General features: G+C 42.8%; 1 protein-coding gene across 1 annotated transcript; it reads left to right on the top strand.

Annotated features, from left to right (window-relative positions):
- Positions 1–2,003: 2,003 nt before the first annotated feature.
- On the top strand, positions 2,004–27,049 carry LOC148543039 (pantetheinase-like). The gene is made up of 7 exons (XM_088451547.1): positions 2,004–2,298; positions 6,668–6,798; positions 13,567–13,759; positions 15,075–15,366; positions 18,615–18,985; positions 21,959–22,123; positions 26,727–27,049. Exons 1-7 carry the CDS (start codon positions 2,095–2,097, stop codon positions 26,850–26,852), a joined length of 1,482 nt encoding a protein of 493 aa, XP_088307673.1. The 5' UTR covers positions 2,004–2,094; the 3' UTR covers positions 26,853–27,049.
- Positions 27,050–27,180: the final 131 nt, after the last annotated feature.

Below are 27,180 nucleotides of genomic sequence, written 5' to 3'. Positions count from 1 at the left end.
CCTGTCAGACATAGCACTGAAACAGCCCAGGATGTGTGCTTAATGATCTTCTGATGGCAAGAGACAGAGGTGACTGTTCAATCTTAATCCTTCTGGATACCTCTGCAGCATTTGATACCATGGACCATACAATTCTAATTGAGCACCTGAAACATTTCTGTGGACTGGATGGCACAGTCCTTAGCTGGTTCACATCATTTCTCACTGGCAGGTCACAGAGAGTTTCTTCTGGAGTAAACTCTTCGTCACAGTGCCACTTCCATGTGGTGTCCCACAGGGTTCTGTACTATCTACCATGCTTTTTGCAGTATGCATGCTACCACTGGGTGAAATAATCAGGCATCAGGGCCGGGTTTACCACTGCTATGCAAATGATACACAACTGTACCTGCCCTTTGCTCCAGGTACTGATAACCCAAAAACAACCTTAAATGGCTGCCTAGCTGAGCTCCAGGAACGGATGAGCGGCAGTTGACTGCGACTGAGCCTTGATAAAACAGCGGTCCTTATGATCGGTCACAGGACAACATTGCAGCATAGCTAACCAACAGGTCTTACACTTGGGGGTTCAAAACTCCACAACACTGAACACGTGTGGAATCTTGGTGTTGTCGTGGATAGTGGCTTGACACTTAAACATCAGGTATCAACCACAATCAAATCTTCATGCTTTCATCAATACCTAGAATCTCCCGAAATTCATTTAGGGATGGAGCCTTGCCTCTGACTTCGAAACTTGCTTCCTCACGCAATTCGAGAAGCCTCCACTCTAGAATCCTTCAAAAATAAACGTAAGAGTTATATTTTCATCCATGCATTTCACTAATGTCCATTGTTAAGTTTGCTTTGTATTTTGTGCTGTAAAGGCAAATATAAAGCACTTTGAGTCCTATTATGAGAAAAGTGCTATATGAATAAATGTATTATTATTATCATTAATATTATTATAAGGTGCTTGACTGTGGTGTAACATGTATAAGGGGCTCTACCATGGCATAATTTGCAAAAGGGGCTCTACTGTGGCATAACATGTATAAGCGGCTGTACTGTAGTTTAACATGTATAAGTTTCTCTACCAGGGATGTGCGGTCAGGGTAGGTAGGGGAGGCAGAGCATTCCCTGTCATACTCCCTCTCCTATCATACTCCTTGTCATGCTACAGAGTTTGATATAAAAACTGTGTTTTTATACATGTGTGCTTCCCTAGCCATTGACATCACCACATGTCACTGGTCTCTACCATGGTATAATTTGTATAAGGGGCTCTACTTTGGCATAACGTATATAAGAGGCTCTACTGTGGAGTAAAGTGTATAAGGGGTTCTACTGTGTGGCGTAACGTGTATAAGGAGCACTACTGTGTGGCGTAATGTGTATAAGTGATATTACTGTGTGGCATAATGTGTATAAGGGGTACTACTGTGTGGTATATTGTTAATAACGGACACTACTTTGTGGTGTCATGTGAGATAAAACACTACTGTGCTGTGTAACGTTTATTGGTACTAATCGGTGGCCCACCCCTTCCCCATAAAGCCATTCCCCCATATTTTTGACACATGCCTTTGGAGTGCACTGTCCACATTTTGAATAGGTAGTAAGGGGGGCACCAATTTTCTTTCTGGCACAGAGCACCAAAATGTCTAGTTACGGCTCTGGTAAAAAAAGACAGTATCATATTAAGGATACAAGACACTGATGTTTGATGTATGAGTTTTATCCCTTTTCTGTTTTTACTTGTACGTAACATGTGTTGTGTTTCCAATTCAAGTTGTTTGAACATGTCTCATAATCATCCCTAATATACTAGTAGGACACATCAAATGCTTGTGTTTAATAATAATAAGAATAAAATAGCGTCAGCTTCCAGACAGCTTTAATGACAGTCACACAACAGGTTTACAGGACAGGGCAAATCTTGGCCACAATTTTCACAACACAGTATTATTGTTTTTTCTATTTAGGGATTTTCCAGGATTGCAGCATCATAGCTGACCTAGATAAATCTCTGCCTAATTCTGCCACATTTACGACATTACCAGATGAGAAAAGATTCTGACTTGTCCTAACACACTTCAGCAGACTAGGTAGACCATGACTCTACCTAGCATTTTTATTTATGTGGCATACTGTATATCTTTAAGCTATACCCAGGATAAATTCATTGCAGCAGTCTATGAGCATGTACCGTTTTTTCCAGACACAAGTCAGGCATCTGTAACAGAGGAGGAAGCATTGGCTCTTATGAACAAAAATATAGATGTTTTGGAAACCGCAGTTATAACAGCAGCTCAAAAGGTAATAATGATTTTGTTTGTTGATAGTATGCAGTAAAAAAGTCTATATATAACAGTGTAATATGTAACATTAAAATATACATACAGTATAATCATATAATCAATAATAAGATACACTGCTTAGTTAACAATAAGCAGCAATGCAGTTATTGCTGACCCTCATACATGATAGCAAGTGTGCTCTACTTACTGTACAGAAATTTCTATATCTTCTTTCAGTTTAATAAATAGTATGATTGGTATCTTATTAATAAGTTCTCTAATGTGCAGACTGTATTTTGACTGGTATGTAGTCAGGATCCTGACGGTCTGAATGCAGATTATCACATTACCGACAGCCCCATCCCTATGGTCACAATCCCAACAGATTCTGGCGATGAGTTTAGAGTTAGGTTTAGGATTAGGGTTTGGCTGCAGTAAAGGACGGTTAAGGCTAAGATGCGAAAGGGGATGGTTAGGGTTAGGCTGTGGGAGGAGATGGTCAGGGTTAGGCTGTGGGAGGGGTTGGTTAGGGTTAGGCATCGGGAGGGGTAGATTAGGGTTAGGATAGGGGTTAGATTTATTACCAAAATCTGTCAGCATTTTGACTGTCAGGATTCCGTTGTCGGTATTCTGACCCTTGGCATTGTGACCGTCGGGATCCTGTACCCAACCCTCTTGACTGGTTTACTAAGCCTCACACTGCAGGCAGCTCTCCATTTAGCTTGTGGCCATTTTATTCTATGTTAAACACTAATGAACATTGGGCCAGATTCAAAGTTGTAAGCTAATGCTGCAGAGGCTGCGACTTTGTATGTATCAGCTGTGCAAAAATATACAAAAGGCACACTTGCTGGTATTTGCATTGAGGTGCCCACCAACAGCTACTCAAATCCAAGTACAAAGATGCAGCACTGGACGCAGATCAGGTTCTGAGTAACCCTATAGAGAAAACACAGATAGAAATATATAGCCTCGAGGCTTCAAAATAGATTACAGATATATATAATGTAATTAAATCCAATATTTATTTCCTATATTCCTGGCAGTTTTCTTAGCTGCAGTAATTGTGGTTGCTAACCAGTAACGTGCAAAGAAAGGAGAAAGTGACCGCTCTTAAAGAAAATGCCAAATAGGGATAAATTAATAAAAGATATGTGCCCCATAAAACACTTACATAATAATAAGAATATTAATATTCAAAATAGATGTCATGAAAAGGAATACAGTAAAAAACAGAGGGCCTGATTCAGAGCCGCTCACAAAAAGCGAGGGCTCTCTCTGAAACAGGGCGGCCGCTTTTTTCTTTTAAACCGGCCTCCTGGCTGCTTGAATAGCTGTGAGTGACCACCCACAGCTTTTGCAAGTGACCAGGTGATGGTCGCGATGGTCGCAAATATCGGGCTTGCGACGAAACCCTTGTGGTAGGGTCTCGTTCCCACAAGCCCCAGTAAGCTTTCGGCTCTAACAGAGCTGGAAGCTCACCACTGACATCACTCATGATGTCAGGCGTTCCTTTGGGAATGCCTCCGTTTGGCCAGCCACCCCCCCTGCCAGCCTCCAAAACGGGGCAAGCTTTCGATCAACATCGACAGCCGCCCCTTTTGGATGCGAGCGCTAGAGCAAGTGATTTCTTGCTCACTCCAGGGCTCGTGTGTGCACTGCTCGGCCATTGACCCGCTTGCGAGCGGGTCTGAATCAGGCCCAGAATTTTTAATGATAGTCATAAAAATAATACTAAAAACAATAATTGCATATAGTGTGAAACAGTATTGCTTTATTTATATTGCTATACATAGATTAAGCACAGTTCAAAACGGCTGCTAAAAGTTCTTTGGTTATAAAAAACAATGTTACTCTATTTATGTTGCTATATAAGCAGATCACATTTCAAAAGTAGCCACTAAGAGCTTTTTGATAATAAAGAACCAGAAGTTTTTTTGGTTATTGACTTAGTATAGACGCGTCCGGCTGGTCTTAAAAATCAATAAATGATCCAAAATGTTTTTTCTCCTCAAACAGTTCTCAATGGGTATTATTACAGTCGAAAAACTAGATGTCCGGCCACCTTATATCTTTTTTAATATATCCATGTATGCTGGTAGTTAGAGACCCGCTGTTATTTATAATCCCTGTGGTGAGAGAAACCACTTATAACTTGTATATACCTGCACCTTGTATAAATGTTCAACAAAGTGTCGTTCTTTGAATGGTGCAGTTAGGAACATACAGTTATTTATCATTAAAATATTCTGTTTTTTAACTGTATTCCTTTTCATGGCATCTATTTTGAATATTGATATTAATATTATTATTATTATTATTATTATTTTTTAAGTGTTTTATGGGGCACATAGCTTTTATTAATTAATACCTATTGGGCATTTTCTGTAAGCGCAGTCACTTTCCCCTTTCTCTGAGTAACCCTATGGCTACTCAGAATGGCTGCCGAAACAGATATGCCAGAGCCATTTGTGTTAATATGTGTGTACTATCCTGTGGTATGTATAAAGTGAACAATAGCTAACACCAGTGGAATTAGTGCTGAGGCAAACCAGGCAGTGAGACATAACCAGGAGTTTGGGTTTATTGCAGTGCAGTTTTGTACAGCCGTACTCACCGTAGCATCAGCAGACAGCGGAGATGGAGTGGAGCATCCAGCGGACTGTCCAATTATATATGAGAACAGTGGTATATGTGGAATAACTGAGGTCTTCCCCAGAGTTGTGTACAACACATCCTTGTAGTACTGTGGCGCTCAAACACAGTGGCAAGATGGCGCAGTAGCACTGTTAGCGGCCATCTTGGTAAAGAACTGATGTTTCAGTACAGGAGCATCATGGAGACAGCATCATAGCACACTCCGTATTCTGTACCAACAATTTGTACTGTGTATGGGATCGCAGTCTGCGAAACACCCCAAAACGGTTGATACTCTCCTGCATTTGGGGCAACACTCCCCTTTTTCCTCCCCCAAATGCTCCCTGACTGTCAATCACGCTGCGGGCAAATTCTCGTTGCAGTCGCCAATGGTAACAAAAGTTGCTACATGGGCAGTGGGACTCAGACACATGCACATATCTCTGATCTGCTCAACTTTGTGCTTAACTATGTTAACATGAGCATTGCACCCATCTCTGAATAAGGCCCATTCTCCCATATGCTATGATCAAGAAATGTTTTTGCTGTTCCATGTCTCTTAGTAATTACAGTAGAGCAACGTTGCTAATTTTAGTGCGCACTCTTAGGGGGCGTGAGGAAAAATAATGCTGATGTGGTCTTGATGTGTTGCCATTCAAAGTGTTCTGACAGCAAATCACTTATGTCACCAGCATTTGAATTGCTTCCAGATTCTGAGCCGCACTCAAGCCACACACAATGCCGATGTTTATGTAGTTGAATGATTTTTTGCAAAGGCGCATGTGCAAAAATTCCTGAAAACTTCTACGGCACATTCATTACACAGTGATAGCCATTCCTGTGCGGTGACTGGGAGGTGGCTAAAAATGCCCGCAAAAATGGTCCATACAGTGGGCGTTTTATTGGAGTGTCACAGGCATGTCAGTGAAAGCTGCTGCACTCATAGACACACAGCTGCAGACCTAGACTGCCATAGACAGATGGAGAAACTGCACCTGCCATATGGCTTGTGCAAGTTTCTATGGTGCGACTATTGGTGGTGTCTAAGGATGCACCAATTTGCATTACTGTGTGTGCAGATGCTAAAAGTGGACGCCTCAGGGCCTGATTCAGACCCGCTCACAAGCGCTAGGTGCTCGCGAGCGGGTCGATGTTTGGCCGGCTCCAATGTGCGCATGTGCAAGACCCGACTAGCGATGGGCGCTCCGTCGCTACGAGTCTCGCACCAAAGCGGGGCAGCTGTCGATTTTGATTGACAGCTTGCCCTGTTTTGGAGGCAGGCAGGGTGGATGGCTGGCCAAATGGAGGCTTTCCCGAAGGAACGCCTGCCGTTTGGGTGCAGCCCCACTGCAGTGGATGAGCTTCTGGCTCTAATAGAGCCGAAAGCTCACTGGGACTTGCGGGAACGAGACCCTACCACAAGGGTCTCATTGCAAGCCCCGATGGTCGCGATGGTCGAGACCATCGCGACCATCACCTGGCCGCTTGCAATAGCTGTGGGTGGTCACCCACAGCTAAGCAAGCGGCCAGGAGGCCGCACCAAAAAAAAAAATGCCCTGATTCAGAGCAAGCGCTCTTTCAGAGTGTCCGGCTCTGAATCAGGCCCTCAGTCCTAGCACTTTCGGATGTACACATGGGAAAGAGTTTGTATTTGCATTTGCATAAAGTCGCATATAGGTGACCACCAATGGACACTGCACTTCTACATCCAACTTAGAATCAGCCCTTGTTTGTTTTTCTATTCAATGCAGGGAGCACATATCATTGTCACTCCAGAGTATGCTATATGTTGCTTTGATCTCAGCAGAGAAGCTGTATATCCTTATCTTGAGGATATACCTGACCCTACATCCAACTGGACTCCATGCAGTGACCCACAGAGGTAAGAACCATTATTACAATGAATGTACTAAGACAGATTTTCTGTTCTGATTATTTTTTTATGACACTGCCTTTATAATACACATCTTAAGTCACTTGTGTATATTATCTGATAAGTAATATTACGTATACTGTTCTTATCTATTTTAAAAAGATACAGTATATCTATATTTATCATTTACACATGGTATGTCACATAAAAGCATGTGCATGTCAAAGAGGTTCAGTTTTTGTTCAGACCAAACACCAGAATTGGGAAGAAATGTTATCCAAATCACTTTGACTGTAGAATGATGGTTGGTGTGAGAAATGGTTGTTTTGTGTATTTATGAACTCTTGATCTCTTGGGATTTTCAATCACAAATGTTTCTACAATTTGCAGAGATTGGTGCACAAAACAAAAAACATACAGTAATCAGCAGTTCTGTTGGCGAAAATGTCTTGTTAATGTGAGAGATCAGATAATGGCCACATTAGTTGGCCACTAGTTCAAGTTGGAAGGTGGTGACAGTAGCTCAAATGTCCATGCTTGAATACATGGATCTGCCCTGCCTTGTGCCATGTAAAGCACATATACTGATACTGTGTTTGTCTCTGATGCTATTATGTCAATTTGGACCAGAAGCTCTAGGTAATGGTTGTCACATAATTCAATTATCTGGCCTACAGAACTTTATCTGAAAGAGGCATAAAGACAGCTGGGAAGCAACACCTGCTATAGACAACTTGTATTTCTCCCAACTAATAATGACAGATATTTTGTAGTAGGCTTATCAATCAAGCACTGAAGAAAGGAACTATCATGAAACAAGAGCATACTGTGCTTACCTAGAGACTTCTAATCCTACACTATCAAGATTTTACATGCTGCCAAAGGTGCATAGGAATAATAATAACCCACTAGGAAGAACAATTGTTTCTAGTATCAGAGGACAGTCAGAACAAGAAGACACCTTCCTCAATTCACATCTTAGGCAAAATGCTACCAGTCTTCCATACCTGCAGGGTACTTCTGATGTCCCAAGTAAGATGAATTACATGACAATCATTAGCTTCTAACCTTAGATGTTAAATCCCTGTATACCAGTTTGGGACACCAGCCTGAAATAAATGCTATATGGTACTTTTTAAATTTTAACTTTTTGAGATAAATTGTATATACAGATGAGAGGAATCCTACCATGACTAAGGTCCATTGATGATGTGTTCGGTATTTGAAGTGGTGCAGAGGAAGAATTACTCAATTTCATCAAAATATGAATGATGACAACCATAATTTAAATCTAATCCATGTGATCAGCAAGGAATCTATCACCTTTATTTACCTCCAGATTCACATATTGAAATGTGTTACCTTAATTGTAGACAGGAAGAACTCGGCCGCCAATAGCCTCTTAAACAATGATTGTTCACATTTTCCAACATAATATTCCGAAAGATGAGTTCTTCGAGTTGAGTCGCTCTGACAACACGAAATACGAACAGATATGTGTGGAACTGACCAAAAAGCTAATGGAACATGGATACAGCAAGAAATCTATAAAGAAAGCCCAGCATCTCACTTCAAGAATAAAAACAGAGATACTCTCATCTTTCCTAACAACAGAAGAGAGACGAAAGAAAACCATAGGTAATTTCGGCACAGAATAGAAAGTTCTCAAGATAATACTGCAGAAACATTGGTCAATTCTCTGTCTGGACAATGATTTTGAGGACAATCAAGAGGAGAATGTCCAAATCAGTTGGTGTATATCAATAAACCTCTGAGTTATGCTTGTCAATATTCTCTTTGTTTAAACATCATGGAGAGAAACTAAACTGTAAGGCTTGTACGGTACCTCTGTAGAAACTGTAAAGGCTGTAAGTATATGATGAAAACAAAACATGATATCAATGACTATCTTGGTAAACCAGTTAAAATTTGACAATACAATATATCAACTGTAAGGCTGTTGTTGTTGTCTATGGCCAAAGATGCACATGTGGTTTTCAATGTGTATATGTGATCATATTAACTCTCAACCATAGGATTCTAGAACATGATGTTGTCAACATTAAATATGCTGCCTTTGATATTCTGAGAATGAAAAAAACTAATATTAGTTGATCATCATTTTCCACTGGGTACAGTACATAAAGTATCATTAAAAAACTCAAAGGTGTTCAGTCTATAACATTTTATACTAAGCAGAGAAGAGGCTACTCAGGCAAAGGAAGGCCAAGATGCTAAGACCATAAATCACGTCAAATGAATCCAGTGGAAGGTCCACAGCTTCCTTATAGTTGCTCAGAATGTGCTGCTTCTGGTATGGAAGGCACTGGATAAGTCTAGCAGTAAGAGTTTAACATGCAATTATAGTAGCTGCACATGCCTAGTCTGGCAAAGAAAAATGCAATTGTGTGAGTCCCAGGCACTTAGCTGCAGAAACTGCTTTTTCAATAGCTTGAATACATAATTTGTTCAAAACTACCATTAAAAGGCCACTGCTGTGATTGGGAGAGAAAAGGGCTGCTGCTGTGATGGGGAGAGGAAAGGGCTGCTGCTGTGATGGGGAGAGGAAAGGGCTGCTGCTGTGATGGGAAGAGGAAAGGGCTGCTGCTGTGATGGGGAGAGGACAGGGCTGCTGCTGTGATGGGGAGAGGAAAGGGCTGCTGCTGTGATGGGAAGAGGAAAGGGCTGCTGTTGTGATGGGGAGAGGAAAGGGCTGCTGCTGTGATGGGGAGAGGAAAGGGCTGCTGCTGTGATGGGGAGAGGAAAGGGCTGCTTCTGTGATGGGGAGAGGAAAAGGCCGCTGCTGTGATCGGAAGAGGAAAGGGCTGCTGCTGTGATGGGGAGAGGACAGGGCTGCTGCTGTGATGAGGAGAGGAAAGGGCTGCTGCTGTGATGGGAAGAGGAAAGGGCTGCTGCTGTGATGGGGAGAGGAAAGGGCTGCTGCTGTGATGGGAAGAGGAAAGGGCTGCTGCTGTGATGGGGAGAGGAAAGGACTGCTGCTGTGATGAGGAGAGGAAAGGGCTGCTGCTGTGATGGGGAGAGGAAAGGGCTGCTGCTGTGATGGGGAGAGGAAAGGACTGCTGCTGTGATGAGGAGAGGAAAGGGCTGCTGCTGTGATGGGGAGAGGAAAGGTCTGCTGCTGTGATGGGGAGAGGAAAAGGCTGCTGCTGTGATGGGAAGAGGAAAGGGCTGCTGCTGTGATGGGGAGAGGAAAGGGCTGCTGCTGTGATGAGAAGAGGAATGGGCTGCTGCTGGGATGGGGAGAGGAAAGGGCTGTTGCTGTGATGGGGAGAGGAAAGGGCTGCTGCTGTGATGGGGAGAAGAATGGGCTGCTGCTGTGATGGGAAGAGGAAAGGGCTGCTGCTGTGATGGGGAGAGGACAGGGCTGCTGCTGTGATGGTGAGAGGAAAAAGGGCTGCTGCTGTGATGGGAAGAGGAAAGGGCTGTTGCTGTGATGGGAAGAGGAAAGGGCTGCTGCTGTGATGGGAAGATCAAAGGGCTGCTGCTGTGAAGGGAAGAGGAAAGGATTGCTGCTCTGATGCGGAGAGGAAAGGGCTGCTGCTGTGATGGGGAGAGGAAAGGGCTGCTGCTGTGATGGGAAGAGGAAAGGACTGCTGCAGTGATGGTAAGAGGAAAGGACTGCTGCTGTGATGGGAAGAGGAAAGGGTTGCTGCTGTGATGGGAAGAGGAAAGGACTGCTGCTATGATGGGGAGAGGAAAGGGCTGCTGCTGTGATGGTAAGAGGAAAAAGGGCTGCTGCTGGGATGGGGAGAGGAATGAGCTGCTGCTGTGATGGGGAGAGGAAAGGGCTGCTGCTGTGATGGGGAGAAGAATGGGCTGCTGCTGTGATGGGAAGAGGAAAGGGCTGCTGCTGTGATGGGGAGAGGAAAGGGCTGCTGCTGTGATGGTGAGAGAAAAAAGGGCTGCTGCTGTGATGGGGAGAGGAAAGGGCTGCTGCTGGGATGGGGAGAGGAATGAGCTGCTGCTGTGATGGGGAGAGGAAAGGGCTGCTGCTGTGATGGGAAGAAGAATGGGCTGCTGCTGTGATGGGAAGAGGAAAGGGCTGCTGCTGTGATGGGGAGAGGAAAGGGCTGCTGCTGTGATGGTGAGAGGATAAAGGGCTGCTGCTGTGATGGGGAGAGGAAAGGGCTGCTGCTGTGATGGGGAGAGGAAAGGGCTGCTGCTGTGATGGGAAGAGGAAAGGGCTGCTGCTCTGATGGGGAGAGGAAAGGGCTGCTGCTGTGATGGGAAGAGGAATGGGCTGCTGCTGTGATAGGAAGTGTGATGGGGAGAGGAAAGGGCTGCTGCTGTAATGGGGAGAGGAAAGGACTGCTGCTGTGATGTGGAGACGAAAGGGCTTCTGCTCTGATGGGAAGAGGAAAGCGATGCTGCTGTGATGGGGAAAGGAAAGTGCTGCTGCTGTGATGGGGAGAGGAAAGGGCTGCTGCTGTGATGGGGAGAGGAAAGGGCTGCTGCTGTGATGGGAAGAGGAAAGGGCTGCTGCTGTGATGGGAAGAGGAAAGGACTGCTGCTGTGATGGGGAGAGCAAAGGGTTGCTGCTTTGATGGGGAGAGGAAAGGGCTGCTGCTGTGATGGGGAGAGGAAAGGGCTGCTGCTGTGATGGGGAGAGGAAAGGACTGCTGCTGTGATGAGTAGAGGAAAGGGCTGCTGCTGTGATGGGGAGAGGAAAGGGCTGCTGCTGTGATGGGGAGAGGAAAGGGCTGCTGCTGTGATGGGAAGAGGAAAGGGCTGCTACTGTGATGGGGAGAGGAAAGGCTGCTGCTGTGATGGGAAGAGGAATTGGCTGCTGCTGTGATGGGGAGAGGAAAGGGCTGCTGCTGTGATGGGGAGAGGAAAGAGCTGCTGCTGTGATGGGGAGAGGAAAGGGCTGCTGCTGTGATGGGGAGAGGAAAAGGCTGCTGCTGTGATGGGAAGAGGAAAGGGCTGCTGCTGTGATGGGGAGAGGACAGGGCTGCTGCTGTGATGGGAAGAGGAAAGGGCTGCTGCTGTGATGGGGAGAGGAAAGGGCTGCTGATGTGACGGGGAGAGGAAAGGGGTGCTGCTGTAATGGGGAGAGGAAAGGGCTGCTGCTGTGATGGGGAGAGGAAAGGACTGCTGCTGTGATGGGAAGAGGAAAGGGCTGCTGCTGTGATGGGGAAGACGAAAGGGCTGCTGCTGTGATGGGAAGAGGAAAGAGCTGCTGCTGTGATGGGAAGATGAAAGGGCTGCTGCTGTGATGGGGAGAGGAAAGGGCTGCTGCTGTGATGGGAAGAGGAAAGGGCTGCTGCTGTGATGGGAAGAGGAAAGGGCTGCTGCTGTGATGGGGAGAGGAAAGGCTGCTGCTGTGATGGGAAGAGGAATTGGCTGCTGCTGTGATGGGGAGAGGAAAGGGCTGCTGCTGTGATGGGCAGAGGAATGAGCTGCTGCTGTGATGGGGAGAGGAAAGGGCTGCTGCTGTGATGTGGAGAGGAAAAGGCTGCTGCTGTGATGGGAAGAGGAAAGGGCTGCTGCTGTGATGGGGAGAGGAAAGGGCTGCTGCTGTGATGGTGAGAGGAAAAAGGGCTGCTGCTGTGATGGGGAGAGGAAAGGGCTGCTGCTGTGATGCGAAGAGGAAAGGACTGCTGCTGTGATGGGAAGAGGAAAGGGTTGCTGCTGTGATGGGAAGAGGAAAGGACTGCTGCTGTGATGGGGAGAGGAAAGAGCTGCTGCTGTGACGGGGAGAGGAAAGGGCTGCTGCTGTGATGGGGAGAGGAATGGGCTGCTGCTTTGATGGGAAGAGGAATGGGCTGCTGCTGTGATGGGGAGAGGAAAGGGCTGCTGCTGTGATGGTGAGAGGAGAAAGGGCTGCTGCTGTGATGGGGAGAGGAATGAGATGCTGCTGTGATGGGGAGAGGAAAGGGCTGCTGCTGTGATGGGGAGAGGAAAGGGCTGCTGCTGTGATGGGGAGAGGAATGAGATGCTGCTGTGATGGGGAGAGGAAAGGGCTGCTGCTGTGATGGGGAGAGGAAAGGGCTGCTGCTGGAATGAGGAGAGGAAGGGACCACTGCTGGTGTGTAATGTAAAATATGTTCATAAAAGTCCAAGATACTATGCATAAGGTACCCCTACATAGGCAGATCCACAGTTTGACCTGAGTTCAGTTTGGCCAGATGTGTTTTACCTATTTAAGGTCAGGCTTTTCAGTCCACAGGACACATTTAGTATAGTTGGACAATTATCACAGATACAGACACATGCCTCCATCCATTTAGACATGTGAAGTAGTCCTTATCTGACAAAACCCCATCCCTGCACTTAAAAGACCACTTTTGGTTGAAACGCCTCTCTTGTTAAGGACAACAATTTGGGACAGATGTTGTCAATGTATGGCCATATTTCCTGTTCCCAATCAATATCTAAAGGATTCCAATCTTAAGTCTAAGTTGATCAGTTTCAGCATTCTTTTTGTACCATGCTGCATGTGATTTCCCTAATTAGCTGGCAGAATGGCATTGGAGATTTTAAGTTTGTTAAATAGCAATTACATATTATCACAATTATTAAACCTTTTTATAATGTTAACTTTTAGATGTATAATTGTCTATGTATGAGAAGCAGCACATGCTGGTATAGACCTGGCACTCAAAATAATGTGGAATTAACCAAACACTTTTTTTATACAGATTTGTTTCATTTTCAAGAAAAATACAATTATATTAAAATACTGTTTAAAAGTTGCTTATTAATTATGTGAATTTAATTTTAACAGATATCCTCTTTTAATGAAAATGTATTTAGGTTTGGTCGAGCACCAGTACAAGAAAGATTGAGTTGCATGGCAAAAAATAATGACATTTACTTGGTTGCAAACTTTGGAGACAAGAAACAATGCACTGCTTGTGATTCCCAATGTCCTCAAGATGGACATTATTTCTATGATACCACTGTTGTGTTTGACCCTGAGGGAAAACTTGCAGCACGTTATCACAAGGTCAGTTACTTGGAAATTGATAAATAGGCATGGTGACAGGGTCGTAACTATGAGTGTGCGAGTGGAGTTGCCATCCATGGTGCAGGGCTGAGGGGTGGCACAGTTGCTGACCAATGGAACCTGCATTTGGTTGCATGGTGCCTGGAATGGTATCTTGCAGCCAGAAAGCTGCTGCAGAGCCACCTGAATTATTGGAATGATGCTTCGGTCAAGCAATATTCAATAGTGTGAGAAATTATATCATCCGCTACTAGTTCTCATGAAAATCAAAAAAGTGTATATATACTAATTATCCCCTTATATATAAAATCACTTCAATTATTTAGATATACTCAAATATGGGACAGGAGGTGCTATCTTTCAATGAAGAATGGATTACATCAAAAATAAAAGGAAAAAGAATTGTTGTTGTTCGATGCACTTAAATTAAAACATAACCTTTATTGTTCATATAATAAAATATTGGTAATTATTTAATTAAAACAGTGAAGTATAAAAGGATAGAATAGTGTTTATAGAAAGAAATTGGTGATTGGGGAAAAAGGCCCCATCAGTGTAGGGCCGGCCATCAGTGGGCTGGCCATCGATGGTTCCTGTCAGTGGTTACCAACACTACTTGCACTACTTGATGGCTACCGCTGTCTCAAAATAGGAGACAGGGCTTAGTGGCTGTTGGGGGCGGGGCTAAGCTTTATCTTGACGAAAAAGACAAAAAAGCATTGGGAAGATGGAAGAAGAACATTGGATCTCTGCCATCGATGGCAAAACCATCAACCATTAGAAGTTACCATAGGTGTCCATCAACTATCAATGGTTGATGGCTATCCCTAGATCTGTGTGATCGCTCCCCCCTCCACCCTTGCATAGACATAGGAGACAACAGCAGCAGCCTCCCTGACCTCACTACAACCCAGCACACATCAGTGTATGCTGGGCTACTGAGAGAGGCTGCTGACAGGTAAGAGGGAGGGAGGGGCGCTGACAGACCCGGGCCCCTCCAACAACGTGTGGGGTAATTAGTACCCGCTCCACCTCGGCGACCTGAGCACATCTTGAACCTCCAAATATTACACAGTCCCATAACATATATTTGTATTAAGCTTTTCTGTAGCTTGACATGTATTGATACTGTAGGTATAAAAACATGCATTATGCACATAAAATAAACACTTATGCATGGAATCCTTTAGTTGGATTTATCTTCACTATACTATAATTTGAGTTTTTGACACCTACTGAATAATGAATAGGAAATACATTCCATATGTAGCCGAGGCTTATAAAATAACATGATTTCTTTTTGCTTTCTTTGCAGTATCATCTCTTCTTTGGTGAAAGACAGTTTAATGTCCCAAAAGTACCAGAGATCAGTACTTTCCAGACACCATTTGGGAAGTTTGGAATTTTCATTTGTTATGATATATTGTTCTATAAACCTGCTGTAACCTTAGTTACCCAGCACATGGTGGACACCATTATATTCACAACTGCATGGTTTAATTCACTCCCTCACTATAGTGCTATCCAATTTCACTCATCATGGGCAATGGCAATGGGGTCCAATCTGCTGTCATCCAATATACACAACATTAGCTTGGGAATGACAGGTATGATATTAATGTATTTCTTTTTTGCCTTTAGGTCAACAAACTGATAGCTGTCTATATATCAAAAAAGACAGGCATTTTATAAGTATTTAGCAATATAATTGCATTACTGCTTAAATACCGCAGAAGTGTAAACTGGTCTGATTGAAATACTCCAAAGCAGCAATTTAGAAGCTCTCCACCAGGGAGCAGAATAACACAGAAGTTATTAACAAGAGCTTCATGCTGGAAATACGAATATTCAATGCATCCACGTGTATAGTCTAAAAGTTCAATTGATCATTGACTATAAATGTAGAAAGACTTCTGGAAAGTCTCTATTTCCCTAGTAAAATTAATAACAAAATATGCAGCACATCTAATGTGGTAATTTAATTTTCATAGACTACTTTATGGGAATGGTTAATAAGAAAACAATTGGGAGATATAATATATTCTTTCTTTTATTTTTTTAAACTTACAGATTTTGCCAGGGGCTAGATTTGTGTTGAGGGTTACTGGTACATGTTCATCTGACCTGCATCTTTTTAGCAGTAATAAATGTAATAATTTGCTTACTGTACATTAGTGATGAATTGCTAGCTGACATGCCAACTAGCAATAAGCCAAAGTCACTATTATCACTGATCGATTGATGCCATAAAGAGGCCCATTAACTCCCCTCTGCCCCGACATGGCACAATTAGCTGCAGGAGTCCCAGCAGTGCCATTATATACTTTCAGAAATAAGTTAAACATATAAGTCTACAAAAGCTGAATTTATATTTACATATTAATTTTGGTCCTCCTGAACTGCATATTATAGGAGATAAGTAGCTGCTTTAAACGCAGTTAAAGAAAAGAAAAATAAATCCACCATCCTACAAGTTCGTGCTACTAGAAAAAATACTTACTATAGATATACAGTTTATAACAATAAATAGGTGAATACTGCTGCAAGAATGAACAACAACAACAAAATAAAGCATGCCTTAGAGAGTTTACTGTGCTCTCTATAGGGTGGGTTGGTGGCAGCAATGTTTGTACCCATTAAATATGTGAGGGTCACTAACTTGGGATGATAAAAATCAGGGAGGAGGCTGCATCACACAATTTGAATGAATTATTGGCATGGTCAAAGTATGTAGGCATGCGTGGCTTACATTACCCATAATATATGATCAATTTCAAAATGCTATAATCAAAGGCAGTGCATCACCATTTGACAATTTTTCAGTGTACAGCCTTTTGACCACTGTCCCATATAAAGAGCATCTTGTTTATCGCTTTACAGTGTATTCCTCCATTAATAGAATAGCTTTATATTGCAGACCTTCTCACCCCCCACCCCATCAAAGTCTGTGATAGCCTTACAGTGCAGACACCTGCACCAAAGTCTTTGGTGGTCACTGCCAGTGCAGAACTGCCAAAGTCTGTAGTGACTTTACAATGTAGAACCCCTTGCTAAGTCTGTTGTGGCTTCACAATGTAGACTCCCAGACTGGTGCTGGCTTTACAATACAGATAAATGTATAATAGCCTTACATTTAGGTCCATTTATTTATGTGTCAGCCTGGGATTGCCAAGGCTAGGGTCTGCATTGGAGGATGCAGATTTCCTGGCCTCCCAAGCGGGCAGGAGGTGGCCAGTCTGAGTAGGCTTCAGGCTACTCAGATGGTTGATGCCAGAAACATCACTACCAATGGTCACGATGTTGATGCGATGCTGTGTCTGCGATGCCAGGCGGAGGCGTCTATTTTCCTCAGACACCTCTTGCAGGCATTAGCATATTAGTTGTACAGTATTGCACAGAGTATTGCACAGCCGCTTCCCTACATCTGTGCAATACCGTACATATCTGAATCAGAGCCATAGTTAATTGATCTCCTATAAATCACTGGGCCTGATTCAGAGCCGCTCGTAAGCGGCCGCTCGTTCACTCCGAGTGATGTTCGCACAACTGCGCATGCGTATGGGTCGTAATGCGCATGCGCCAACCAATCATTGCGGTCGGAAATCGTGCGCTCGCAAAATAGCGAGTGCCTGCTAATTTGAGTGACAGGATGAGGCGTTTGTGGGTGGTAACAGGGGAAGGTGCTTGAAAACGGGGAGTGGAGATCCGAACGCAGGCGTGCCAAACGGTCAAAACGGGCGTTTTAAGGGTGTGCATAATTAACAAAGCAGCGTCATCGACCACGTCACTTGGTTGTTTCTTAGCCTGAACTGTTCGTATGATTGCGGTAGGAAAATCCAACCACAAGCACTGCGAGCAGTTCAGACGCCTTTCGATGTACTCGATTAATCAAATAAATAGTGGAGATGACGTAGGATGCGAGCGGCCAGGGGGCGTCTTTACAAAATAGCGAGCGCATGTTTCGTTCGCTCGCTCATAGAGGCGTCAACGGACCGCAAAGAGCGAGTGCTCAATTTAAATAGCCGGCCCCTTTTTCTGAACGAGCGAGCGCAAATAGCGTCCGGCTCTGAATCAGGCCCACTGTCCCCTTTGTGAAAGGAAGGAAACTCAGTAAAAATTATTTAGGATGCTCATCTCTCTCACTGAGTCACCAGGAGTTACAGCATGCGGTTGCTTGCTTTCACATAGGCTTGGCTTTCCGTTAAAATCTGTAAACAAAAAACAAAATAGTTTTTATGGCCCAAACTTTTGGAACTGGGCTACAGAAAGGGCAATAATTGACTGAAAATAAAATACAAAAAAATGTTGAAGTTAAATTATTATAGCCCCTTCAACAGAGCAGCTTTAATTGCTATTTTCTTGATATTCGAGGGTTAGCAAATGTTCCCTTCCTTTTTAGGCATTGCTAGTAGGTGTTATATTGTATCGAATGCTTATTAAATACAGTATATTAGCCCAGCTCCAGTTTGGTGTAGATTTATATGTAGGGTTTAAAAATAGCTAACATTTTTTATAGTACACACTACTGTAATTGGTATACTTATGAATGCTAGAAGTCGCAGGATACAATTAAGGGTATGTTTTGTGGTTTAAATTTTATAATAACAGATTATCCTATTATTTTCCAAAAAAATTAAACAATATACTGTATCTGTAGCACATGACATACAGTTTGGAAGAAAACAAAGCATAGAAAATTGCTTAGATAGAGAAATAAGAGTTATTCTTCATACAACTGACACTGAATAACAGTGTGGTGGGGATTTCCCAGGTGCAAGCAGAAAAGTGGTACAGTATGTGCAAATTTTATATGTACAATCTTCAAAAACATGTTCTCTACTTTTATCTATTTAAGGAAGTGGCGTATTTTCACCAGATAAACTTGGACCATATTACTACAACAAAGATACCAATGAGGGACGGTTGGTGATGTCAGAACTAAACACACACCCAAGAAATAGCACAACATGGTCACCTGTCAGCTGGAATCTGTATGCATCTACTATTGGGAAACCTTTACTGGGTAATAATACTTTCAATGGGAAAATTTTCCTTGATGTGTTTACATTGACTGAGCTCAAAGAACCACAAAGCATTGCTACAGTTTGCCATAATAATCTGTGCTGTCACCTGAGCTATAGCATGTTGGAAAAGAGAAATGATGAGGTTTATATACTCGGTGCTTACGAAGGCTTCCATGGGCCACATAAAGTCTTCTATGTGGAGGTAATCAACTATTCTCTCTGATGTTTGCTGCCAACCCTATTTCCTTACTTCCCTTTTACTCCTGTAAACAATGTTGCTGCATTTATTTTGTTAATGTGTTCAAAATGGGCGTATGCTTTAAAGGGTTGTGAACCATTAGTGAATAACTGCTATGTACTGTAGTGACAGACCACATAAATTCCTCTACAGGTACCCACCCTCGGTACTTTAATGTTTCCATATTGGAACCAGACACTGGTAACTCTGAAAGGGGGGTCTCTGGGTAAGTAAAATTGTGACCTTAATTTATAGTGTGAATGTGGTTCATGAATTGACAAGAGCGTTGATCAATTTCATTCCAGGCAATGTATATGATACATTCCCCATCCTAGCTGGTAGAATGGTTAGAACAGATTCAGATGGCCAGCAATTATTATTTCATGATTAAGATATGAAAGAGGGTCCAACCCAGGGACAGAACTACCAGTGGTGCAGCTGGTGTACTGCACCAAGGCCCCTGGAGACTAAGAGGCCTACTGCTGCCCAGATCAGCAATGAGTTTTCTCATGGCCTGTTGTTCGACCATTTTGACCAATGTCGGACGACTCGCCAGCACTGGGAGCAGGGTGGGTCCTACCACCTGAGGGACCTGTCCCTTATAGGGGAGTCCTGCTTCCTATCAGCACTGATGATCACTGCTGCATATTGCTGCAGATTCACAGGCCGCTCTTATTCACAGACAGCTGTCTGTGACTTAGAGGCAGCTCACAGGTAGTTCGGCACTTGGTGAGAGCATGTCTACCCGAGTGCCGAACTGAGGAAAGCTAAGAGGGCGTGGCCACCTCTCACATACAGAGCAAAGACCGCTGTGTTCTTACCCCCATCAAAGTACATCCCCTTGTGCTTGTAGCCCCATCTCACACTGCCTCTCCCTGTCACTTTCCCCATCACCTTCTATCTCCCCCCATCACTCTCTACCGATCCTGTCACCAACTGCCTCTCTGTCGATCACAGGGGTATATTTAAGACTTTAATATTTGTTTATTGGAAATCATCACTACTGCAGATCCTCCTGGAAAACTTGCACATTTACATGATACACTTGTGAGCAACGTTTTAGATTTTTACTAAGAGATAGTAAATGGTAGCACTTAGAACTCCAGGTGCAGGTCATGAAAAGTTATCTAGAATGATGGTATACCAATCACTATATCAAAACACAATGACTGTATGTTATTATATGTAGCACTATTAGATGAGCTGTGGCTACATATTCACACTCCTCTACTTAAAAAACTTATGAAAACTCCAGACTTTTATAAATGTTGCAGTTGAAATCATTAATCATAGATTACGCAATATTCTAAGTTTACTTAGCTTTGTAATTAAGTTAATGAATCTTAAACTCCACACTGAAACTAAAACTTCCTAAGGATGATACTGCTTTTCTTTTTGCTGACTTCTCCACCTGGGAGGCAGAATCCTCTTTGGGTCCTTGGAAACCCTCCTTGATGGTTATAGTGACAGTAGCTAAGCAATTGATACTTAAGCATTGGATCTCATGATCCTCTCCCACGCTGAGTATTTGGAAGATCTCTTTACTAGACATTTTTTATTGTGAAAGGCGTATGGCTACTTTTAATATTGAAAAAGCAGTCTTGGCCTTTTTCAAAAAGTGGCAAGTGTATATTGAATGTCTGCCTACTCAAACCCAGACTAACATTTGGAAGGTTTTTGAACATACACTCGGAGTGGCTTCTGTTGCGACAGCTCACTTAATGTATTCTCATGCTCAATTTTAATTTCTCTAACCGGATCATTTTGTTTTATTTCAATACGTTGTTACTGACTAGTGATGGGACACCTATTACAGCTTGCTTTGTATCTGTATCTGGACATGGCCCCTCATCTTGGTGTGTTTTGAATTGTATATTACTTCTTGGTCTCCTTAGGATATTAATCTTGCCCCTTCCTAGTTAGTTCCCATTGCGACATGGGTAAATTATTGCGCTATATTGCTGTTTTGATACTTTAATTTCACACCTTATCCACATTTGTAAAGTTTTCTATTCATATTCTTTTATCTATGCAATTGTAAAATATAAAATTATAACAGCAACCTCTGGGCCTGATTCAGACCCGGTCGCTATGAGCGTATGCTCGCATGATGTGTATGCAAATATTTGAAAGTGACACGGCAAGGAGCGATCGCTCGCCAAGGCATAGGCACGCCCATCGTACCTGTACGAGCATTCACTTTGTGTACACAGACCCCCCTTAGCGTATGCAGAGCCGCCCACTGCCCCACGTCATCTACTGGAAGTTTATGAAAACATTAAATCGACCACTATCGGATGGGAACGCAGTGCTTGTGGTAGCTATTTTTTACCGCAAGCATTGCGAGGAAAACATAGGAGTAAATTGGCTGGTGTACTATGACACTGCCTGATAATTATGCACGCCTCTAAAACAGCGTTGAAACACTCGGGCACGCCTGCGTTTGCACCTCCACTCCCCCGTTTTTACTGGACTGCCCCTGTCACCACCCACAAACAGCTTACCCTGTCACTCACTCTGCTGTACTGGTTTTGGTGGGCGAGCGAGGGATCTGTAATCACACAGTGTAGTTCGCGCATGCGTACTGTGATGCATGCGCAGATTATCAACCATCGGCAATTGCGTACGGACTGCAGATACCGTCCGGGTCTGAACCAGGCCCTCTATCTTTGCTTTCTGTTAAGAAATAATGTAGATGACTGCTCAAATATTGTATTGTATTGTATTGTATTTTATTCTTGATATGTATAATGTAAATTTCATTTTGCTGTTCAATAAACAGATTTAAAAAAATAATAATAAGTTAATGAAATTGTAATTTATCCTAAAAATCAAATATTATATTGTTCTTTCAAATGTAAATGTAAGAATGAGATCAACTTTATATGTTTGTATCTTACTATATATACTACAATACCTGCTTGTATTTTTGTTTAGGTGTGTACTGTATTGAAGTGTAGCAGTCTGGAGACATGTGATGTAGCTGCAGAAACCGCCTCCACCAAATTTGAATCGTTTTCTCTCAGTGGTACATTTGAATCTGTGCATGTTTTTCCAGAAGTCCTGCTCAGTGAAGTTAAACTGGCTTCTGAAATGTTTCAGGTAATGCTTTACTACAATATTTTATCATATGTTTATTTTTTATTATTACAATATTACATAGAGGGGATGATGGCATGACACAAGCAAATTACTGTACATACACTGATATGAAACAAAAACTAAATATAGCCTTGCCCATATGAGCTTACAGTCTAAGAAATGTGGGTAACACATGCTAGAGAAGGTAGCCTTTGTTTGAAAAATGACAGGAGCTGATTGGTTGGTACTATCCATACACTTCATCTCTCTCTAAGGCTTAGTACATAGACCCCTCGGAAAGTGCATGTGGTCATTGTTAAACAGTAGCATTAGCAACCATTGCCGACTGGCATATTTGCGCAGCTAATGAGGAAAGACAGAGATATTAAACATGAACCAGTTACAGTAGATATGTGATTAAATAGGGATTTTGGGGAGTTTTCGTATTTTATTCACTTAATTATTATATATTAATATATATAATATACTTTTTTAAGTCTTTTTATTAAAATCAATAACAAAAATTGCTTGAAAACATACTGTTTACTGTACCACAGTGGTTTGCAAACTCGGTTTTCAGGACTTCACACAGTTCACGTTTTCCAGGTCACCCAGCAGGTGCACAGGCAGGGGTGTATCTATAATGGGTGCAGGGTGTGTGGTGCACACGGGCCCCCAGGTCCAGGGGGTGCCCACACCGCACACCCTGCACCCATACTTTGTCATACTTACCTCTCCGAAGTCCCGCTTCAGGTCTCCCAGTGCTGTTCAAACACTGGAAAAGGGCCACCACAGCAATTTTACCGGTGTCTTGCGCATGCGCTGCGAGAAGATTGCTGGAGAAAATGGTGGCCGTGCCATATCCCCGGCAATCTGTGCATGTGCAATAGACCCTGGGCACGCTCTAGTGCCCAGAGTCTATTGATTCTGCAGTGTACGGCCAGCCGCGTCAGTCGGCTGCCGGACACCGGAGTGAGAGGAGGAGGTCCGTGTCAGGGGATGCACACGGGCCTCATCCTCTCTAAAGACACCCCTGTGCACAGGAGTACTCATTACCCACTGACACATTTTAAAAGATCCACAGGTGGAGCTAATTTTTTCACTTGTGATTCTGTTAGGAGACCTGGAAAACATGCACTGTTTGGGGTCCTGAAGATTGAGTTTGAGAACCTGTGCTATAGCATTATCAAATTTGGTTACTCTTAGACAAAAACACTGTAGTGTACATTAGGAAACAAGGAAACAGTGACCAGTGCAGACATTTGTTGGATTTTGCAATATATAACTGGAAAAAGGGGAAGAAAAGAAAGGAGCGAAGAGGCGCAAATGCAGGAGGGTGATAGGGAATGGGGGGCAGGGCACCAGACTCTGGCAAAAGAAAGCAAGCAACATCGGAAAGAGGGGAAGATGACACATAAAAAAATTAAGAAAGAAAAGGAGACAGACAAATAGCAAGGATCTAACAAGATCCAGGTTATGGGGCATTAATAAAATGGAACCAAGGTCCCCAAATCTCAAATTTAGGGATCAAGTTATTCTGTATGGAACCAATTAATCCCAATCACTTACTCAGGGCTGACCTAACCGGAGGTGTGGTTTGTTTCCATTGTTGGGAAATTAAAGATTTGGCAGCAGGACAAACATGAATAATCGGCTAATCATGATGCTTGCTAATGTGCTTTTCGTGGGACAGTTAAGCATAGCAATGGCAAGACCTATAGGTATAGATAGACCAGTAAGACATTTGATCACAGTACAAGCCACCTCCCAAAATTGTTGAATTATTTAGGGCATGACCACCAGGTGTGCTAGAAAGTGCCAAATCACTGACACCAGCATAAGATGCAAGTATGGGAAAGCAGCATCTATGTAGCCTCTCAGGGACCAGATACCAGCAGAAATATACCTTATAATGGGTCACTGTAATGGCAGTGTTTATTGAGGCCTTTGCAGTTCTAAGCCAAACAGCAGCCAAATCCTCCATGTTCAGGGACACCCCAGGTTACTCACCCATGCAGCCTCATGGGGATCATTAGGATGACAGTCTGGGGCGAAAATGGAGTGGCAAAGAACAGAGATGTTACCCTTACTACCAAATTAAAAAAGGAACAGTATCTCGAAGGTGGTATTTTGCCATAAATGCCTGGATTTCATCTGGGAGTGTATATAGCTTCTAATATGAATTATTGGAAATAAAAAGTAACGGGAAAATGGCATCTATCTTGACTGTCTTGGAACAAGGGCCCTCATTCAGAGCCACTCGCTAGCGCGGTACGCTCGTTCCGAGCGATGTTCGCACATCTGCGCATGCGTACGGATCGTTATACGCATGTGCAGTCAGTCAGTGCGGCCGAAATTCATGTGCTCGCAATATAGCGAATGCCTGCTATTTTGAGTGACAGAATGAGGCGTATGTGGGTGGTAACAGGGGAAGGTGCTTGAAAATGGGGAGTGGAGATCCGAACGCAGGCGTGCTTAAAGGTCAAAACGGGCGTTTTAAGGGTGTGCATAATTAATACAGCAGCGTCATTGACCACGTCACTGGGTTATTTTATAGCCAGAACTGCTCGCAAGATTGTGGTAGCAAAAACCAACCACAAGAATAGCGAGCAGTTCATACGCTGGTCGATGTACTCGATTAATCTAATAAATAGCGGACATGACGTATGGTGCGAGCGGCCAGGGGGCGTTTTTAACAAATAAACGAGCGTATGTTTTGCTCGCTCGTTCAGACTTAGAGGTGTGAACAGACTGCAATTTGCGAACGGATCATTTGAATAGCCACCCCTTGTTTTTAAACGAACGACCGCAAATAGCGAACGGCTCTGAATCAGGCCCAAGGAGTTTTCAATTCTACTCAACAAATGAATAAAGCAATTGAGATTATTCGATTTCCACAGAGCTACCATGGATTCAATGTAACTCCTTAAAGGGGACAGATAGGGTGCCATATCAAAAGCCCTATTACACTTGTCTCACAGTGCAAGGGTAAATTGAATCATGGGCACAGAGTACACCAAAGCTGACCTTCAATTCCTTGGGAGCCAACTGACAGTATCAACTTGGCCATCCGGTAGTAAAAAAACCCCCACCATTTATACTGTAGCTGGGCTGGGTAATAGACTTTTGTTTCTATTTTAACAATGAATTACACATATGCAAGTCTTTATTATAAACTCAGGCAACTTGGTAGATTTGAAAATAAAAACTGCTGCCTCTTTGCTCTGAAAACATATGTGCTGTTTGCTGAATCCAGTTGAGTCACCCAAGAAGCCAGTACTGGTTTTACAAACATTGTCCTGATATTGAGAGTTAGGTTATAGTGACATGAGGCATAAAGGTAACTCATGAACAGCTCAATGGGGCCTATTCTGCAATGATTTTTATTTACTTAAAAAATCCACATTTTTTAAGTATGTCCACTATTCAGCTATAGGTTCACAATTCACAATTCTCTTCTCCATTAATTCCCATATTGTTATGTATCACACTGTAGGGAGCAATCCATTGGTCTCTACAGTGCTTTAAAGCTTTTTGCTTTTCAGCAAAGCAAAAAGTTAAATTAATCAAAAATCTTTACATTATATAATGTCATCTCAGAATTATATTTTCCCATAAGTCTCTGCATGTATGGTGACCACTAACTGTAATTCCAGCTCCAGTCTGCCAAAACTGTCTAAATTGATTGAAATATGTACATAGACTGTATATTAGTCTGTATATTAGTCTGTATACATTTATATTTATGTGGTTTTATTTATGAAATTTATATATACATTTATATATAAATTTCATAAATAAAAGCACATAGGGGTGATTCAGCTGAGGCACGCAGGCAGCTTTGCAATTCCATTGCTAATATACAAATATACACCCCCTGCTGCCTTTGTGATCTCAGCACTGTAACCGAGGTCGCAGGCTGGGATCATCATCGCAACCATTGGTCGCAATGGTGGATGGCGCCGGGCTGCGGGCAAGCTGAGTATACCATAGCTTACTCAGGCTGGATGGCTTGCGAGGCCAGGAAACTGCATTTGTGGACACAGCCTCTGGCCTTGCCACTCCCGGAAAACGGGGCAGATACATTTCCTGGGAACGCCAGCCGTCCCACCCCCGCACCGCCCCTCAATCAGGCTGAGGCATAGCAGGGGCTGCGTGCGATCTTGCACGACCCATTCTGCCCATTCGCAGAACGTGTTCTGTGCACTTTCATGCCATGCTGAATCAGCCTCATAAATATAAATGTATACAGACTAATATAAAGTGTATGTACACATTTCAATCAATTTAGACAGTTTTAGCAAGTTGGAGCTGGATTTATAGTTGGTCACCACACTACAGGGAAGGAGACTATCCGCAACTTTTAGTAAGCGCGTGACTGAGCATGCACAGAAGAAAAAATAGAAGGTTTTGTGTCCCAGTACCTCTTGCTGCATCTGTAGATAAAATGTCTTGTATGTGTACAAAATCAAATAATTCTGATGTCTTTGTTAGGTGTTATACATTTAATTATTATTTACAGTCTGGTGTGTTACAAACCAATACATTTTATTTTTAAGATAAATGTGAAATAATTAGCATGTTTTTATTCTTTTTGTTTTGTCTATTTTATCCCTTGGTTTAGGTATTGAACGATGGGTGTTTAGTGAGTCATCAAAATATATCTTCACATGCACTTCTCAGCATCAGCCTTCTGGGGAGAAACTATAAAAAGGATCCAGTGGATTTAAATGTGTCTACATTGTCTTAATAAAGGTCAAGGATAGCTTGTATGGGTCTGGTGGAACCCAAAGAAAAAGTAATATAGTTTAAAGAAATCATTGATATTAATAATGTCATTTAGTTGAGGTGACCACAAATTTGGTTGTGCTGGTGGAGAATTCCTTAATCTTTCCTTCTTGTAATCCTAATATCCTCAAACATATAAAAATAAACCACAATGTTCTATGTTTGTGTTATATTTATGAATAATTACAGTAAATGTTCATCTGATTTAAGTGAAATCAGTGCCTTTCAAAATCAAATCTTTCATGCTAATTCCAACTGAAATGTTGATTTTCACCCAATCTATAAAAGTT

Source organism: Taudactylus pleione, unplaced genomic scaffold (genome assembly GCF_031769625.1).
Source record: "Taudactylus pleione unplaced genomic scaffold, aTauple2 ptg000006l, whole genome shotgun sequence".
NCBI lineage: Eukaryota > Metazoa > Chordata > Amphibia > Anura > Myobatrachidae > Taudactylus > Taudactylus pleione.
Note: the sequence above shows the minus strand (reverse complement) of the source record. Positions and strands in the feature narration are given on the sequence as shown.

What these genes read in the sequence shown, in the direction of transcription:
- LOC148543039 (XM_088451547.1), top strand. Translation starts at nt 2,095, where the DNA reads ATGACTCTACCTAGCATTTTTATTTATGTGGCATACTGTATATCTTTA. An exon ending in TTGCAGCACGTTATCACAAG is followed by an intron (nt 13,760 to 15,074) that starts GTCAGTTACTTG and finishes CTTTCTTTGCAG; the next exon opens with TATCATCTCTTCTTTGGTGA. An exon ending in CATTAGCTTGGGAATGACAG is followed by an intron (nt 15,367 to 18,614) that starts GTATGATATTAA and finishes TATCTATTTAAG; the next exon opens with GAAGTGGCGTATTTTCACCA.